We start from the raw sequence: 18,106 nt of genomic DNA on the forward strand, positions 1-18,106 counted from the left end.
TAAAACCTTACCTTTGTCTCCATTATATGACACAGACCAACAAAAGGTCGGTGATGAGTTCCGCTGGACTGAATCTTCTTCGAGGTTTGATTTGGTTTATCTGGCCTAGAACATTGTGAAGTACCTCATTCCCAGTGCTATTTTGGAATTTCATGTCAAATACCCGAAAACAACAGTACTGGGCCGATACTGTGACCTTAGGGCGCTTTACATTTTCCACCAGTAAGCAGCATAATTTTTAGCTTCTATGAGTACCAAGTTAATGATCAATAGGCAGGAATCTTAAGTGATATGTTGAAGAACTTGTTATTTTAAACTTAATGAAACTGAATCGAAATAGATTGCCTCACTAGCGTTTGCCACACCGTAGAAGATATTTGTTCCGATAGTGAGGGGAAGATCATGGTGCATCAGAAGATGTATCGCAATGTATATGCGTAATGCACTACTTATAAAGTTGCTGAAAACTGCTCGATAGCCCAGGATCGGTTTCGCCTTTCTTGGGGCACACCAGGTAGACGCAGTCCCCGGGTTTCTGTCAGCCACATTGCACGAAGTTGGTGAACTACACACATTTGCAGACGAATTCAGTTTTGCGGGAGACTCACCTTGAACCTCGTTGTATTTCTCGTCTCTGTTTATTTGACTGCAAATATCACAAACGAGAGATTCAACTGGGTTTCAGGTGAGTCTCTCGCAAAACCCAATTTGTTTGCAAATGAGAGTGTTTCGCTGTATCAGGAGGTCTTGGCATACCCCTGGACCATACCGAGTACGAATCAACAGCCAGACTGCTCTAAACAATAAACGGATGAACAACCATTCGCCGATCAGGATTTCGCTCGCAAACTTTACGGCAAACCAAATATATGATATGTGACGAACTAAGCTTGCTTGATACTATAAAGCCTAGAGTTTTGAAAATGACATTGCGACCTGAGTACATTTCTTTACTCATTCTTCTGACTGTCGATAAACAGTGTTCTGTGTGACGTTGAAAAGATTCATTTGTGCCGTGCCGATCGATAATAAGTAGGCGGCCAAAAATAGTCACCTCTGGTCAAGTTGTGTTGCATTCCTTGGAGAAAAACGAAACCGACAAACGGCGGGCTGTAGGCACACAAACAAATTTGTCAGAACCTGCGAACCAAGACGGAGTGAAATTAACCATGAATGTAAGGGACAAATTTGTTTAAAAAATCGATTATGTTCAGAAGCGACGACCTGGAGTTTATAAGGCTAACACGTGCAGATGTGACCTCAGAAGAAAGCAGACAAATGGTGCATATCAAATAATACGCGACACCCAAAACCTAGTATCGTAGGTTCTTTTCTGAGAGCCTCTTGCAGTGTTACCCTGCTGGTTACTGCTCCCCATGGGAAGCAAAATTTTGTAAGATCTGCCTGAAACAAGAGCCTTAATAGATTATGATTTTTGGTTCTTGTAAAAATTGAGTGAAGGACTGCGGAGTTCAAAGTTGGTCTTCACTGGAAGATTGATCAGTAATCTTTGTAAGAGGTTCTTATGCAAAAGGGATGACGTATTTCGCTAATGTATGTGAAACATAACAGAAAATATTACAGAATATTGGGTGATGTAATTGTCTTCGGGAAAAGATGAAGGTAGCATTTGGGATTCATCACTCCCAGAGAGAAAATAACTGAAAGATCAATGGTGATAAACTGACCTCACATATGGAGTGCGCGAACAGAGGTTGCGACTTGAACTGGTTGGTCTTATCCATGAGATATATCCATCACAGTTATTTTTCAAATGAAACCAATAGTGTTAGGTTTCGAATACTTCGCCATTTTGTCCTAAGTGTGATATTAAGTGATCTATTAAGTGACATTACTAGAGAGTGAGCAGTAGTCCTAGCATGGACGAATATAGCCTTGCGGACTGACTAGTTCGGAACACTCACCTGTGGTCGCCGACAGTAACGAATAAAGAATTTGCCTCAAGAGGTGTTCCGATATCCTTTGAGAAGGGCGTACATCGTGTGAACCGATTAGGATGCCACCAAAACCGTCAATGGTCTGAGGAATATCGTGAGAGATTGGGTGATCCGGTTATACCCTGGGCCTGGTTCGAAACTTGTGAACTTAAAGGAGATAGGTCAAATGCAACTGTGGATAACAACTTGAAAATACGATCGCCTTTACAGTAAAACTCTGTTCAGGTCTGTACTTTATGAAGGTTTGTGATTTCCAGTGTTACTCTCGAAACGAGTCGACGAAGGTCGAGGCATCTAATGCTCACAGATCATTGTCAGATAATCGGTTTCTAGGTCTTCCTGAGCTTTCCTTCATTCGATGCCTATAAGAGTAAGGCAGCAGAAGCTTCTCTCACGAAAACTATCACTTCGATCTATCCACCTACGCTGGGATTGACCCCACAAACTTCACCTATAAAAATCAATATATTATTGAACTGTACTACCGCATTTTTACCATATTGTTTGCTTATAAGTGGGGAACTTTTGATGTTTAAGCTTTTTGTTGTTTGGGGAAGGAATCACATAAATGCTTCTGTGGAGATAGTTCTTTTCGGATAAAAACTCTTCGGGAATAAACCATCAGCGATTTGTTACTGATACCTATACATGTTTACTGTCCTGTGTTCAGGCTCGAAACGCCAGATAGAGGAGGCCCTGACAACCAACTCTATCGTCTCACCTGGTCTATCCAAGCAACGCTAAATGGACTTACCGGAATATGCCTGGCGGTGTTCAATCTATTCGTTTTCTTCGTTCTGCGCGTCCGGATCGAACAAATGCAACGTCCCCTACTTGCCTACCTTATGCTGTGTGTATTCACTCCACTGGTTTGTGTCTTCCTTTCGGTGGTAGTTACCCATCGCTTGGTACGGCTGTCCTACTGGTGTGAGCGTTACTCACGGCCACATGAACTGGACTCCTATCCGGTAAGCGTTATTCAATGAGGCTAGTTTCTAGGGCCTTGATAGCTAACCTGCCTTTTACTACCGAAAAACTGACTAAATGGTGTACGTAGACACACAGTGTCACAGAGGAAGAACAGATCAACTTGGTCATTTTGACGATATCACCATGACTGATCGAGTTCCCAGGCAATCCAAACGTAAGTTGCTTCACAGATTCCTTGTGTTTGTCAGCCTGGTAAGATTGACTGAATGAACAAGTGAGAGTCTGCCTTAGCTTACCTCACAAAATGCCTATCCTACAAAACCCCAAATCTGCAACCAAAAAGTTGCCCACTGGTTTTCAAGCGTGTGTCACACGACCTGACTTGGAACTCCTGACTGGCGGGTCAATCGATCGTCACAACCAAGTCGTCGTTCGGTGAGTCGGACACACCAATCACATCGCTCAATTGTGAACACGTTCGCCTCTTCAGACGTGATAATTCAGATGCACCCAACGTGCATTGGTGGAGTAGTGGTTACACGCTCGCCTCGCATGGCATGCCAGAGGGGTTCAAATACCGGCACGGTCATTGGATATGCACTCCTGATTCTCTCTAATGAGAGAGAAACTCGAGTCCAGTGCTTTCCTTTGGTGTCGACTCACCAGAATAATTACGCCAGAACAATAGGACGATCGTTCAAACGACAGTGGTGTGACTGTGCGCAAAATATCTATCCCACAAAACCCCAAAACTGTATCTGAATTACTTTGATAGTGCGAGGGCGTGTAAAAACGAGTACATATGTAACCCACACGGCCCCAGTGATGAAACATGTGTGCATAGGCAAGTTGAAGGCAACCGTCCAGAAATGGGAACTAATGAAAATCACGCCGTTATTCGTATGGATGCTGGAAAATTAATTTCATGAAAAAACTGATCATCTTTGGTAAATCGCCTGAAGTTGTCAACCATAGGCCATATGTACAACCGTGAAATGTTCTTAGATCAGGTGTGTCTGCCCATGACACAGTATAATACTACTGAGTAGTACTATTCAACTAGGTAACCCGACACTGTCGAATAAACTCTGTCGTATTTGGTGATGAATCTGCAAGTTTAACCGGAGAGAGAACTTTGTATTGAATCTATTTAACCGCCAGAATTCTGCTCTTTTTTATGGTTCACCATACTGTGATGTTATATTCCCTTATGCCTTCATAGGGACCGGACCATCCGTCCCACTCCAACACCCAGAGAGCATATACAAACCCACTGCTGAGGCCCAAGATTTGAAGCGCGGATCTCAAGGATTGATCTCTTTATCTACACACCCTACTCTTTCACATTATTTGACCAAACGAAACTGGTATTCACGCAGATTGTGAATGACTATCTTTTCATCGGACCATTTGGCTTTCGATATTGGCTTTTTCCTACTGTTTTTTCATACTTTGTCAAACGTCTTACAGTTTCAGAAGTTCCTTTGTGTGGCGAATCTTTGAAGTCCGTTTGTGTTTGGGAACATCCAATCAGTGGATGGTTTTCGAGAAAGTTCACTCACCCTGGATAGATCAGCCGCCCACACTCAATAGGTTACGCTTGTTGGACCCTACACTTCGTGTGTAAGAGGACCGTTTGTCTCGTACAGTCCTTTTAGGCTGGCCTTGTATCTGATCGAGAAGGACCACAGGCGGTCAGTTCATGACTTGTCATTTGTGCAGGAAGAACATCACTACTCAACTAAGTCGGGTTGGTAAGTGATATCCCCTTCACGCAAACTACGGGTGGCGGTCTCGTATCAAATCTACATAGTTCTTACTTCTTGGCATACGGGCTAAAAGAATCACTGATTCCGAACATTTGATAAGGTCATCATCGGAGATCAAAGTGTTTCAACTCAGCATATCTGTGCATGACTTATGAGCTGGAAAAAAATGAACCATACAGTTGTATGCAGCGTACTTCTCGCGCAAAGTTCCCAAGCTTCCTTATCAGATCGTAACCAATTAAGGGACTCATATGTTCGATGTGGATGGTATATGCACTAGAGGATGATGTAACACACTACTCATAAGTTTGCTGAAAATTCGCCGACAGTCCACGACCGGTTTCGCCTTTCTTGAGGCTCATCAGGTAGGCGCAGTCCCCGAGTTTCCGTCAAATGTATGTTCTCCTTGAACTCAAATTGCGTGAAATTGGCGAAATGCACTCATTTGCAAATGAATTCGGTTTTGCAGGAGGCTCACCTGGAACCCACCTGAATCTCACATTTATGAGACGGCCTGGTGCAGCACATTCAGTTGCTTAAAAACACCATCAACTGGGCTCCAGGTAAGTCTTTCGTAAATATCAAATTTCTTTGCAAAAGAGTATATCTGAAAAGTATACATGCTAGGAATCGAAATCTTTCGCCCAATAGTTATTGTGCAGAGGAGTCTCTTTGCAGACAATAAACAGTGAAGACTTTCAAGCATCTTTTTACCATCTGTGTCTTTTGTTTGATAGTAGATTACCTTACCACACTTTCAGCACTCCGTGTAGCTGGATTAAAGACAAACTTGGTCAACTATATTGAATTGAGCAGCCAAGTCAAATGTGGCAGCCCGAAAACTGAGCTCAGCTCGAGTTTCGTCAAGCCTCTCACGAGTCCGGTAATCTTCGTGGACAAAGCATCAAATATCATTCTTGCGGCTAAATTGAAAGACCAAAAGGTACTACTCCATTGGGACAAGCGGAATGCTTGTTATTGCTCTTGCACGGCTTAGTTTCCCGGAGTGCACTGCGCTCAACTAGTGTTGCAATTAACTGCCATCCCAGTTCCAGTGCCTTTGCGAACAAGCGAGTGCATCGCGGTATTCGGAGCGCAATTTTTTTCTGCCTCGAATCCAGGCTCCACAATCGGCATTGGATGAATGACCATTTTCGTCGGCCGTGCTTCTGCATGAGCATTGAACATCGTCGGAATTTGCTGTACTAGACCGTTCAGTCGGCAGTCTCCCCAATCGGCATTGGATGAATGTCCATTTTCGTCGGCCGTGCTTCTGCATAAGCACTGAACATCGTCGGATTTGCTGTACTAGACCGTTCAGTCGGCAGCTGGTTTTTCTGACCAGGAGACTTGACGGTTTCCCCACACTAAGCGGTTAGATGACGAGTGGATGATTAATAGGTTAATTAGCTCAGCCATCCTTCAATCGCCTAAGCTCAATGGTCATTCGGTTTTGCTGGTTCATTGCGCATCAACGAACTAAGCGTCTAACCCCGCTCATCATACAGGTCGGGGTTTAAGTCCAACCAACCAATTAACATATCGATAACGACGTATTAGGGGTGGTGCCAAATGGGATCCCGCTAACCAACACAGTCAAGCAGGTGGATGTAAGTAAAGTCCATCCTAGAATTACTTGAACTGCCGTTTGGCCAGGCCTATTGACCGTTAGTTACATGCGGACCAACGTGCGCCTACATGTGTTGGTTTGCCAAGATTCACCCCGAGCTTTACTTCGGTGATACCTACAAGCATCATTAGACCGCATCGTAATGTGTTCAAAGACCTATCAGGTTGCAGACTGTCACCTTAGCTTCCTGTCCCACCAGTAAGCAGTAACACGAATGTCACACGTTTGGACGTGTCCAGCTCGTGACTATCACAAAATCCGCGAACAAGACGGCCTAGTCAACTGCATCTCTCAGCTGTGGAATTCGCCTAATGAGCGTGCGTCCATTCTGAGCATCAGTCGGTCAGTCTTGGTTGACGTGGCTAGGCGTGGAGCGAAGTGGCTTGTTAATCACGTGAAACAATTTGTGCTAATCTATTATTCGTCAGTTAACAGGGCGGTCTAGGAGATAGCACAAAAGAGTAAGTAAACTTTCGGAAATATCCAGCTGCACTTGTTGTGATTGATGCTGGTTAGAAAATGTTCAGATCACATGTCTGGTCTCGAGTGTGTTGGTGTCTTAAGCCTGCCTGCAGTTAAACTGCAATCCAGAGGCGATTCGCCTTCACAGACTCGTTCACAGTAAACACTGGCGCTAGCTGGCTTAGCTTACGATTCGCGATTGGGTGAACACAATATCGCTCTGAGTGCACACATTGAAGGCGTTTGTCTCCGGATCGTCTGCTAGTGCTCGGGTTCTGAGGGACTGAGACAATGCGGCGTTTGGGTTGCGTAGGAATGACGGCAAATTCCCAGACTTGTCATACAGGAATTTTGTGGTCTCAGTTTTATTGGGTAGAGGAGAATGATGTTTCGAAAAGTTCTGCACTAATGTCCTACCAGAAGCCACATTATCCTCTCTGACCACATGGAGGAAAATGAGCACGGCCATCTCAGTTCACTGTGTGCTGGAGCAAACTAAGGTGAATATCACCAGGAAATCCGATAACTCATGAAATCTCGCTCCTTGAGGTCGTCTCAGTTTTCATGGACTTAACAGGACCCAGGACCAACAGGTCCTCCGGGAACACTGGAACCTGTCCTACTAACACAGTGGGTTGACTTGTGCATCGAACTATCACAGGGAATCGAATCCAACTCAGCCTGGACAATGAAACAATTTTGTCCTCTTTCAAAACCAGCCACAGATTCGTCCGATTACCCTAAATGTGGGGGATTCCGTTGGATTTGACTGATTTGTCCGATTGGCATAAAATCTTGTCACCCTACTGACTGATAATGTTGCAGTCTAGACGACAAAGTTTACAGCTGTTGCATTCACATTTGCCTCTTTTGACCAGCGGGTCTCCTATCTCGGTTCAATTAATCTGGTGTCGAGCATACCAGTCACATCACTCGAGGGTGAAAAAGTTCACTGACTAAGATATGACCATTCAGGTGCCTTCAATGGTACCCGGCTGAGGACAGTTTTACTTCGCTTGCTTCACATAGTAGATGTCCGGAGTTCGTGTCCCGGCACGACCTAGGTTGTGCACTGGTTGGGAACCCATATACGATTGAAACTCGGGTCCAGCGCTACGCCCAATTAAAATAATGGAGTGGGAAATGACACCAGAAAAAGAGGCAATGTGAATACGAACTCTGCTAGTCTCACAAGGTTATTCAGAATGCGGTTTTTATCGCTTTCAGCCGCGTGGTTGTTAAACGCATCACAAAATCGAAGATAACTATATGTGAAGCTTTCGAAGAGTGGAATCGTATTAGACGTCCTCGAAAACAACTTGAGGATCGGAGTGCAGAAGGGATTGCACCAGATTTAGTTGCTTGAGAGGAGGACAAGCGTAAAATAGCAATCTGTTGGCGGCGCAGAAGCTGAAAAACGTCAGGAACAAAGTGACTAAGTAACGCATCGTCTATGACAAATATTTTCATTCCAACTGGAAATTTGTCTTCCTTCGCCATGTACGTATCGGTTAGATTCATTTTTTGCTGATATTACAGAGCTCATCGCATTCATTTCTGAGAGTCGACCTAACCAGTTTGGATCATACTGGTGTGCCTCCTATCGTGGAATGACTTAAGAAGTGGTGAAGGCACAAATTCCGAGATAATCTGGATCTCATGAAAATGTCATCAGCATCAGCAGCCACGTGATGTAGTGAATGACGCTTTTGAAGTGAATAGGGAACAAGACGTTTCACGAAGTGCTGTGTTGTCCGAACGAACCTATTGTACCTCTACGATAGTTCATAGCGGCGAGAATTACTTGATCTTTCCGTCCACTGTGTGGGACTCCAGAAAAGATGTTTCAAGCGACAGGCTCCTTGCATGCCCAGCTTCTCATGGCTACTCAGAAACAACAGATTGCTATTAGGCATGGAAGATATTACATCACAAATCACTAGGGTACTAGTGATGGGGGCATGCGAGTAGTATGTTTTCCCGTAATTCCGCTTTGCGTCTCTTGAAAAATGAGATCTATTACGGAATTTGTGGAGTCGCCTTGTAGCATTTGCTTGGATTTGATCAACAGTCGATGAATATCCAGGATAGTTTAGGAAGACGCGTTCAAGGGGAAAATGGATATTCAGTTTTCGTAAACAAGATGCATATGAGAGTGTTGCTTCCCTGTCCAATAGTCTGTAACTGTTCAGTTGGCATTTTCTAATAAATAACTCCAAAGCGAAGGCGTTCTTCCCTTCACTAGTATTTCGAAAAACATGAACACTGCATCGTGTCACCTCTGGAAATACCCGGCTACCAACCAGCTAACATGTTGTCATGATTAGTCCGTAACGAGTTGGCCGGTGAATTCTTTCTAGAGGCTGAGAAAAGCTGAAATAGAAACAGTTGTCACCTGCGCCAACCACCCAAAACACATTGGTATTCCAAGTTCACCACAGTTTATTACATTTATTACACAATTGAAACTTTCGTAATACCCGACCGCTTCAGGCTATCGCCAACATTCGGGCTCCAGCTGACAGATCATGGGGATGAAGTGGTCCCGCTGGTCTATTTGCCACACTGAACAGGCATTTACTATGATCCGTAGTGTTTTTTCTGAATTTTGACATAAAATCCCGCGTTGTCATGTGTATGTTGATAAATATATGCGTTAATTTCATCCACCACGCCGCGCCCCATGCACTGGAAGCATCCCAGAATCATACAGCATCTGTTAGGTTTGCCCCGGCTGCCACGGCTCGGTCTGTTCTTCTTGACACGCTTGCCCACCAAGGAATGCCCCGGAAGTTTGTAAACATCATACGTTCTCAGACTTCCAGGCATGCGAGAGTGTACGGAGAGCTCTCCACAAGCTTCCGTAAACAAAGTGGTGTCCGTCAGGGATGCCCACTCTCTCCATCCCTTTTTAACTTTGTGATCGATGAAATGATGAGACGAACGCTGGAGGGTCTCCATAACCCTGGTGTTCAAATAGCCTGCGGAGAAAACCTTGTCGATCTGGAATATGCAGATGACATCATTCTCATATTTGAAGAGGAGGAAAAGGCGCAAGTATTCTTGGATGAACTGACCAAAGTCATCCTGTCCTTTGGTATGCACTTTGCACCCACAAAGTGTAAGGTCACGCTCGTGGACGTGCAGTCACTGAACACGCCACTTACAATCCAAGGAGAGGTACTGGAAGTTGTATCAGCTCAGAGTGTGGTGTGACAGATGAGGTAACCCCACCACCGTCGATGGTCATAGTTTGCCCATTTTTATTTTCGCCAGAACTATTACTTGTCCTCACGACAAGCCACTTATTGTTTTACAGTTTACGTCACGGGGATTCATTTTCTCCAGCTCACCAGATTTGCTGACAGCTGCGTGTAATTGGTGTAAAATGACTGAAGTAGTCTGAATATCCCGTCCAGCCGTTTTCGCCAACTACGAAAAGTTATGTCTATTCGAACCCGTGCACGAATGTCCTTTTAGAGTATGGTATTGTGTACCTTTCTATTTCTTCCATTACAAAATTGCGTATCTCGTCCATTGGTTCAGCGGAGTATGTTGTTGTTGCGCGACACGGCAACTTTCTAAGAGAATACCCGAGCACCTCTGTTACCGGAATACAATCAACCTCAACATTTCAGCCAGGAGCTCAATTGCATCCCACCTAATTGACACTGGGCACGTAGTCGTGCGAAATGAGTAATTTTTTTGTCATTTACCGCGTGCTAAATAGAATGCCAGTATCTATTCAACGGCGTTGCTTGACTGCAGTCGAGGCAGTCGCTATACGCCTGCGAAACCCGGTACTGGGCTGTCAAGAGCGTTTCGTACGAACGCTGAGTCTGCCTTGGTCGTGTGACACCAATCAACCCGCCAAGTCACTCAGCAGCCCTCTTGGTTGTCCCACAGCATCCAACTAGATGCGACATGGGGGGGGGACGCAGACAACCAAACGTTCGTGTCTCCACGGGCGACATAGGTCAACGTCGAACTATTTGAAAAAGAACAATTCTTTGGGGGGTCTGTTCCGTTTGACCTTGTTTATTATTGGCTACTCGGCCTAGCGTTATTAGTTTTAAATCTATGCCACAAAATTCTGATAAAGTAGCTTTCTGAGTAGCCAGACCACTAAAAGAGAAAGTGGCTACATTTCCGGAAAGACCCATGGGGAAGTTGTCCCCATTTTTAACGCGCGCCTGGCCGGTCAAGTTATACGAATGACAGTTTTTATGAAGGTTCATGAGATAGCTGTAGATACGCGAACCGCTTTGTTTTAATGAGAACAGAGTACAATGCACACATATGCGCAGTTCCAAATTTTACAAGTTTAGACACACAAAATTCTGACTGTTCGATACAAACTTGAGAGCATTTAACATACAAATCAGAGCCCATTCACGAACGGCTATTGTTCCTCAGGATTTCGACTCCATTGATCAACCAATCGTTCAGAGGCGGTCCACAGCTTCTCACCAACGCCATCCTGTAGGGCCTGAGAATTCACAGTGGCCAGACGGCATTCGGCATAGTAGCCACCTGGAACCAAGTCTTTGGCCAAACAGCAGTGCAACAGAGTTTGTGCACCCTGCCATGCCGTTTTACTGAATCCCATGTTGTGCACAATCCACTGAGAGAAAAAAGGGGAAAAACAGGTATAACTAAACGGCAAATCGAACATCAGAATGGCCCATCTAACTGCGTACCACCGGAGACGATCAGTGAGGCTTGAAATTATACAGTTTAGGATTAAGCTTCATATACAACCCCAATCCACAGGAAGTGTTTTTGTCCAGTCAGTATGCACCTACAGATACACATTCGGTTGACAATCGAGGGCATTCGAGAGAGAAAGTAGAATGTTCTAAGCACTGTACTGCAGTTAAATCGAAGAATAGTCTCATCGTAAAGGGAAAAAGTTTGGAGGTCTTCGGTATGCACGTTCTCCACAAAATACTTTGAAACAGGGTGTCTCGGACAACTCGGCATCGATACACTGCTGAGGAGTTTCCTCACAGACTGATTACTCCTACAACAACGCCTCCGTTGGTTCAGGTCCTTCAGTGATAGAAGCCACTTCAAGTAGTTCTGCTGAACGGCTGGGCACGTTGCCCACACGCACAAAGTGCAAGGTATTGGTACAAATCCATTAGGGGTCGAACCCCCAAATGGCAGCTAATTAACGGCTGGAGCCGGTCAACTGGTTTGGTCAGCGGGGATTCTATACAAGCGCGCACTGAGGAAGCCGTGATGATTCCACAGCACTCAGTGTAACAGCAATCGATTTCATGCCATGTAGTCACATCGTGGTAGGAACTACTTATGAAAAAGATAGTTCATAGACCTGAAGAATCTGGGCAATTCAAAAAGTTTGATTTCGACCGCACCGAAAGTTTGCCTGTTGTCAGGACAGGTTGACCGCTCGACAAATGAATAGATACAATGTGTTGTTTCAGTCTGAAGTGTACCGAGAAATTGAAACTTTCCGAAGTTGTTTTGATTAACCAAAGGCATCGCGATTGAATTTTGATTGAAAAATCCCATGGGGACCACCACAGGATGGTCCTATTAGTATGGTTATTCCTCCGATGGGAACAACTTCAATTAAGTTGAGAACATTTTTGGGCCTCTAAATTAGCAGTTCCACTGGCAGGAATCGCCCAGAGGAGAAAAGTACTGATTGACACATTTCATTACGTATAAACTGCTCAGGATCGAATACCAGCCCACGTCATATGAGAACTTGGCAACCGCTTCCAAACCTATTTACCACAAAGTGAACAGAGTTTACGTTCCCAAAATATGCATCAATGAGGAATGGGACGCTTGCATCAAATTGAATTCCACTGATGGGAGAAAGTTTTTCAGACTAAACAGGGAGATGTTCTGTCTTCAGTGGGGCTCACTGGAAGCACTTTAGTGGGTTTTTGGTCAATTAGATTCCCATTTAAGTGGATGACTACTGAATAATGACATCGATGCCGGATTGCTCACTCACTGTTGAGTAGTAGTGGACAATCATCATCATCATCATCATCATCAGCATCATCATCATCATCATCATCATCGTCATCATCATCATCGTCATGATCATCATCATCATCATCATCATCAGCATCATCATCATCATCATCATCATCGTCATCATCATCATCGTCATGATCATCATCATCATCATCATCATCAGCATCATCATCATCATCATCATCATCGTCATCATCATCATCGTCATGATCATCATCATCATCATCATCATCAGCATCATCATCATCATCATCATCATCGTCATCATCATCCTCATCATCATCGACAGCATGACATCAGTGTTCAACACCGATGCTTCACTGCCATAATGGATAATCGGGGCATGTGTCGAACTATCAGAGTGCCAGGCTTGACAAGCCAAATGATGACGAACATGCTTTTTTCATTCGAAGAGGGACTCAGCTGAGTTTTCAAATTCACAATTAATATTTACCACATTTTAAGGAGGCGTTGTTGAAAGAACTTCCGAATGGCTAGCGGCGGCTACTGTAAATCAATAGACTGAACCCGATAAAGAGAACACACTGACAGTCGGTTTCAGGATGAACAATATACTACTAACGCCATTTGCAGAATGCGTTGATCACTAATCGATCAAAACGAAATTATTGTTTATATATGTTTTAACCCCATTGTATGATGCGTGCAGTAATCGACACGCCGCTTCCATGCCAGCTTCTTGCTGCACTGTTCATGACCTGTTTGGGACGCTTATGTACGGTTGGATACAAATTTAGGTAGACGAGAGCACCGGGATAACTTCGACGATTGCAAATGATCACGACTGGGCCGATTGTAGACACACTGTTTACGTTTTTGTCAGTTCACTCTGTTGACTGATCTGAGGGTCGGTATTCACTGTGGATGCACACTGCTTCAGCTTCACCAAAACTTACCCGCGTTCGCGTATGAGCGAATTCGGTATGCTGAAATAAAATCGACTCAAGCAAAGCAGTCCAATAAATCAATAACATATACTCACGTGTCTGATAGGATGATGTCGAAAGACCTCGGTCCTCACCAAGCCAGGATGAACGCTGACTGCTATGACATTGGGACCCCAACGTTTGGACAACTCCGAAGCATGAATCACATTTGCCAGTTTGCTGCTCGAATAACATGCACCAGCGATTGGACGTGACAGGTCCTCCGGATTCAGAGTTGCGAACCGATGCCTCAGGGAGGATGTCACGACGATTCGGGCACTGCCAGCAGCATCTAATAATGGGCGGAGTAATTCACTCAACAAGAAATGACCCAAATGATTGACTTTTAACTGCAGTTCGATGCCCGATGAGTCATACTCAGGATCGTACAAATCAATCCCTGCGTTGTTGACCAGGATGCTTATTGGTTCGTTTTTCTGTCGCATGCGGTCGGCAAAACTTCGAATCGATTTATAGGAGGCCAAGTCCAGCAGTTCACACGTGAGCTGTGGAACGGAAATCCGCCATTATGGTTCGATTAGAGCACAGTACACAGAGCTTTAATCATTATTTGATGCTTGAGAATATCTGGCAATTTATGCTCCCGTTTTAAGACACAAAAATCGTACAAAAATCAGCTCAGTTTTGAGCAGCTCTCTCCTTTGACAGCATAATCCGATCTATGGTCTTCCCTTAGCGTGAGATTTTATGATGGCAACCTAAAAATACCAGAAAGATCATAAAAACGAAATGGCCTTGCACTACTTATGAGGTTGCTGAAAACTCTTCGACAGCCCACGACCGGTTTCGCCCTTTCTGGGGCTCATCAGGTAGGCGCACTATCGCGATATCTCGAATGTCGTAGCGACTAAAACATGAAGCGGCCTGGTGCAGCACATTCAGTTGCCTGGAAACATAAAAACCGAGAGATTCAGCTGGGTTCTAGGTGAGTCTCTCAAATGAGTGTATTTCACTAAATGGTTATGGTAAACTCGACAGGTGGAATGCCCGAAATCACGCTGCGTATAATTTTGCTGGTTGGAAAGGATTCCCTTGTGTCTATCGTACCTGTTCTGTTAGAGTTCTACAATACAGATGCCTTTGGAGGGTTTAGTGGACATTTCCAACTTCCCTTAAACAGCTTTACTGAAAAGCGATTTTGTGTTGAAGAGATTTTACGAAGACATTTTGTTAGACCTAGACTTACCCTAATCATGTCGAAGACTGTAAGCAAGTCAAATAAGTGAACTCCGGCGGAACACGCACTCGACACGGGACACAAAATATATTTAGAAAACGTTGAGGTTTTGAGGCTAGGACTACGGTCCACGTCACACAGACTGATCGCCGAGGCGGTAGAAATCGCCAAGCATCCCAGTGTTAACATAATGGAAGGTGTGGAACTGGCAAGCGTGTGGAGAATATTTCTGGATCAGTCGAGCTCACACGTGTTGGTGTGTGGTCATCGGAAGGAAGGGCGGTCATCATCTGAATTCCACTTGATCTCAACCCCCCTCAAACTAAACTGTCGGAGCACTCACGACCCCACGAAGACCAGGGGAAAATTTACCAGTGGCAACCGAGGTGAATCATCAACTGAAGCACCCTGAAGTGAAAACTTAACGAACCAAAACCGATCGGAATTAATTTGCCCCCCCCCCTCAATCCACCAAAGCAAGATTTTGACAACTTCACTAACCGTCAAGAGCCGTTAATTGACACTCAACACTGATCTGGTGTGAAAATCTGGAGAGGACTCACTTACGGATTGGTCTCAAGTCTGCCTTATAACCTGGCCAATTTGGTGACCTGCTCACTTGGCCTGATGAAGCTTTTGTGTCAAAAGCGAAGCGTTGCCCAAATAAAAACTACCGATTGTTTATCAAACTCTCCTGGAACTCCGGTGTTTTTTCANCCTGATGAAACTTTTGTGTCAAAAGCGAAACCTTGCCCAAGTAAAAACTACCGATTGTTTGTCAAACTCTCCTGGAACTCCGGTGTTTTTTCATTGCACTTCTTCGAAGCGGATATCCGGCGCAAATATAGCATGAAAACCTTAGTGTCTAATAACTGCAATAGGCAACACACACACTGATCTGTGCGCCAGGAGTAGTGTCATTCTGACCGCAATCATGGCACCCCAGGTGCCTGTTATCCCGTCGGTGTGCGGTTGAATAAGAAAACACTCCGATCCGTTTTCACAAGGAACAATGCGTCTTCTACCAGTAAAAAACACGACAAGCAGCAGAATTTGACCAGCCACGATTAGCACAGTCCATGATAGTTTTATGAGTAAACTAAAGCTCGGTCGATTGAATAGGGGGATCAGGCGTGTGCACTTTTATCGAAGGTACGTAGATGATATTTTTACGCTGGTATTAAACGGTTCCGAAATGGATGCTCTCCCGACCAGCTTTAACCGAGCACACCCCTCCAATCAGTTCACTTCTGAAACTGAGAGTGACAACGATTTCCACTTCCTGGATGTTAAGTTAGTCAGAGTTTAGAGAGCAAAACTCATTTGCTCTGCTGGTACACTGCACCCTGAACTACAGCACATTGCTAACGTACTCTGAGCCAATGGTTACCCGGAGAGACTTATAACCAAGAATATGTCCGATCGCCCTATCAAGTAGCCTGTCACGACCATTGGGAAGAATACAACATATTTGAGTTTACCGTGTAAATGTGGTCTGTTGGCGGACATAGGCAATCGCCGCTTGTTTCAATCCCTACAACGTACGTTTCCGGCTGGAACTCTGCGGTCTTGGTTTACTTATCAACCCACTGCTCAACAGGATGCCAGTCCTCATACAAAATATGGTCAGCAACCTTACAAATATACATGTATCGCGATATCTTGCTGGGTTCCAGGTGAGTCTCTCGAAAAAACAAATTAGTTTGCAAGTGATGGCATTCCGCTTAATTTCGGTTTCAAGTAGAAGATAAGGTTGACGAGAACCAGGGGATTGCGCCTACCGGATTAGCCCCTTGAAGGTCGAAACCGGTCGTGGGCTGTCGATGAATTTGCAGCAAACTTATGAGTAGTGCGTTACAGATATGGTTGTGTATTTTTTTCTCCCTCTCGAAGGTACATGATATTTTTACGCTGGTATTAAACGGTTCCGAAATGGATGCTCTCCCGACCAGCTTTAACCGAGCACACCCCTCCAATCAGTTCACTTCTGAAACTGAGAGTGACAACGATTTCCACTTCCTGGATGTTAAGTTAGTCAGAGTTTAGAGAGCAAAACTCATTTGCTCTGCTGGTACACTGCACCCTGAACTACAGCACATTGCTAACGTACTCTGAGCCAATGGTTACCCGGAGAGACTTATAACCAAGAATATGTCCGATCGCCCTATCAAGTAGCCTGTCACGACCATTGGGAAGAATACAACATATTTGAGTTTACCGTGTAAATGTGGTCTGTTGGCGGACATAGGCAATCGCCGCTTGTTTCAATCCCTACAACGTACGTTTCCGGCTGGAACTCTGCGGTCTTGGTTTACTTATCAACCCACTGCTCAACAGGATGCCAGTCCTCATACAAAATATGGTCAGCAACCTTACAAATATACATGTATCGCGATATCTTGCTGGGTTCCAGGTGAGCCTCTCGAAAAAACAAATTAGTTTGCAAGTGATGGCATTCCGCTTAATTTCGGTTTCAAGTAGAAGATAAGGTTGACGAGAACCAGGGGATTGCGCCTACCGGATTAGCCCCTTGAAGGTCGAAACCGGTCGTGGGCTGTCGATGAATTTTCAGCAAACTTATGAGTAGTGCGTTACAGATATGGTTGTGTATTTTTTTCTCCCTCTGTTATTCAGTGAAGTATGTTGAGCGCATAACGTGGTAACTTTCTAGGGGTTTACGGGAGCGCCCTTCTTACCGGAGTAGAAGTACGGCCAAAAGCTCAAATGCGTCCGAAGCAATAGCACAGTAAAGTCGAAAGTGCGCCAAGAACAAATTGCGAAATGATGGCAGATTAGGGTGAATTTTGGTCTGAACATATATGCAAAATTTGGCGTAAAACGTTTTATTTCGCTTACAAAGGTTTTTCAGAAAAAAAACCATTATGCATCCAAGGCGCGGCATCATCATCATTATCATCATCGACAGCACGACATCAGTGTTCAACACCGATGCTTCACTGCCGTACAACCATGACTTATTTGAAAGCCCTATTGTAAAGAAAATAATATAGGTGGATGTGGGAGGGACTTAGTGCTAGCTTAACACAACCATTCCGAGGTGCCTACACCTCCAGACATTCACTCAGGCAATCTGGACAGAAACTGACTACAAGAACGCCACTGACATCGGTTGGCAGCCATATCTTGTAGTGTCTCCAACCAGGCACAGTGAGGATCACGCGGTCCCCATCCTG

The 18,106-nt window shown here is 44.6% G+C and overlaps 4 protein-coding genes across 4 annotated transcripts in view; 1 reads left to right on the forward strand and 3 right to left on the reverse strand.

Annotated features, from left to right (window-relative positions):
• T265_11057 (hypothetical protein) overlaps window positions 1-7,218 on the reverse strand; it is a gene marked incomplete at both ends in the record, with an annotated part of 31,310 nt that extends 24,092 nt beyond the window's left edge. The window contains one exon of the mRNA XM_009177607.1: window positions 6,940-7,218. Within this exon, the coding sequence (XP_009175871.1) occupies window positions 6,940-7,218 (279 nt within the window). The remainder of the gene's footprint in view (window positions 1-6,939) is intronic.
• T265_15329 (hypothetical protein) overlaps window positions 1-7,517 on the forward strand; it is a gene marked incomplete at both ends in the record, with an annotated part of 36,941 nt that extends 29,424 nt beyond the window's left edge. The window contains 2 exons of the mRNA XM_009177606.1: window positions 2,629-2,926; window positions 7,327-7,517. Coding sequence (XP_009175870.1) covers window positions 2,629-2,926; window positions 7,327-7,515 — 487 coding nt within the window. The remainder of the gene's footprint in view (window positions 1-2,628; window positions 2,927-7,326) is intronic.
• Window positions 7,518-7,949: 432 nt separating this feature from the next.
• Window positions 7,950-8,270, reverse strand: T265_11058 (hypothetical protein; the record flags this gene model as incomplete). Its single annotated transcript, XM_009177608.1, has 1 exon — window positions 7,950-8,270. One exon carries the CDS (start codon window positions 8,268-8,270, stop codon window positions 7,950-7,952), a length of 321 nt encoding a protein of 106 aa, XP_009175872.1.
• A 2,820-nt stretch (window positions 8,271-11,090) lies between these two features.
• The window catches only part of T265_11059 (hypothetical protein), a gene marked incomplete at both ends in the record, with an annotated part of 9,108 nt that continues 2,092 nt past the window's right edge, over window positions 11,091-18,106 (reverse strand). The window contains 3 exons of the mRNA XM_009177609.1: window positions 11,091-11,373; window positions 13,771-14,220; window positions 14,555-14,621. Coding sequence (XP_009175873.1) covers window positions 11,152-11,373; window positions 13,771-14,220; window positions 14,555-14,621 — 739 coding nt within the window. The remainder of the gene's footprint in view (window positions 11,374-13,770; window positions 14,221-14,554; window positions 14,622-18,106) is intronic.

Source organism: Opisthorchis viverrini, assembly GCF_000715545.1.
Source record: "Opisthorchis viverrini unplaced genomic scaffold opera_v5_437, whole genome shotgun sequence".
NCBI classification, from domain to species: Eukaryota; Metazoa; Platyhelminthes; class Trematoda; order Opisthorchiida; family Opisthorchiidae; genus Opisthorchis; species Opisthorchis viverrini.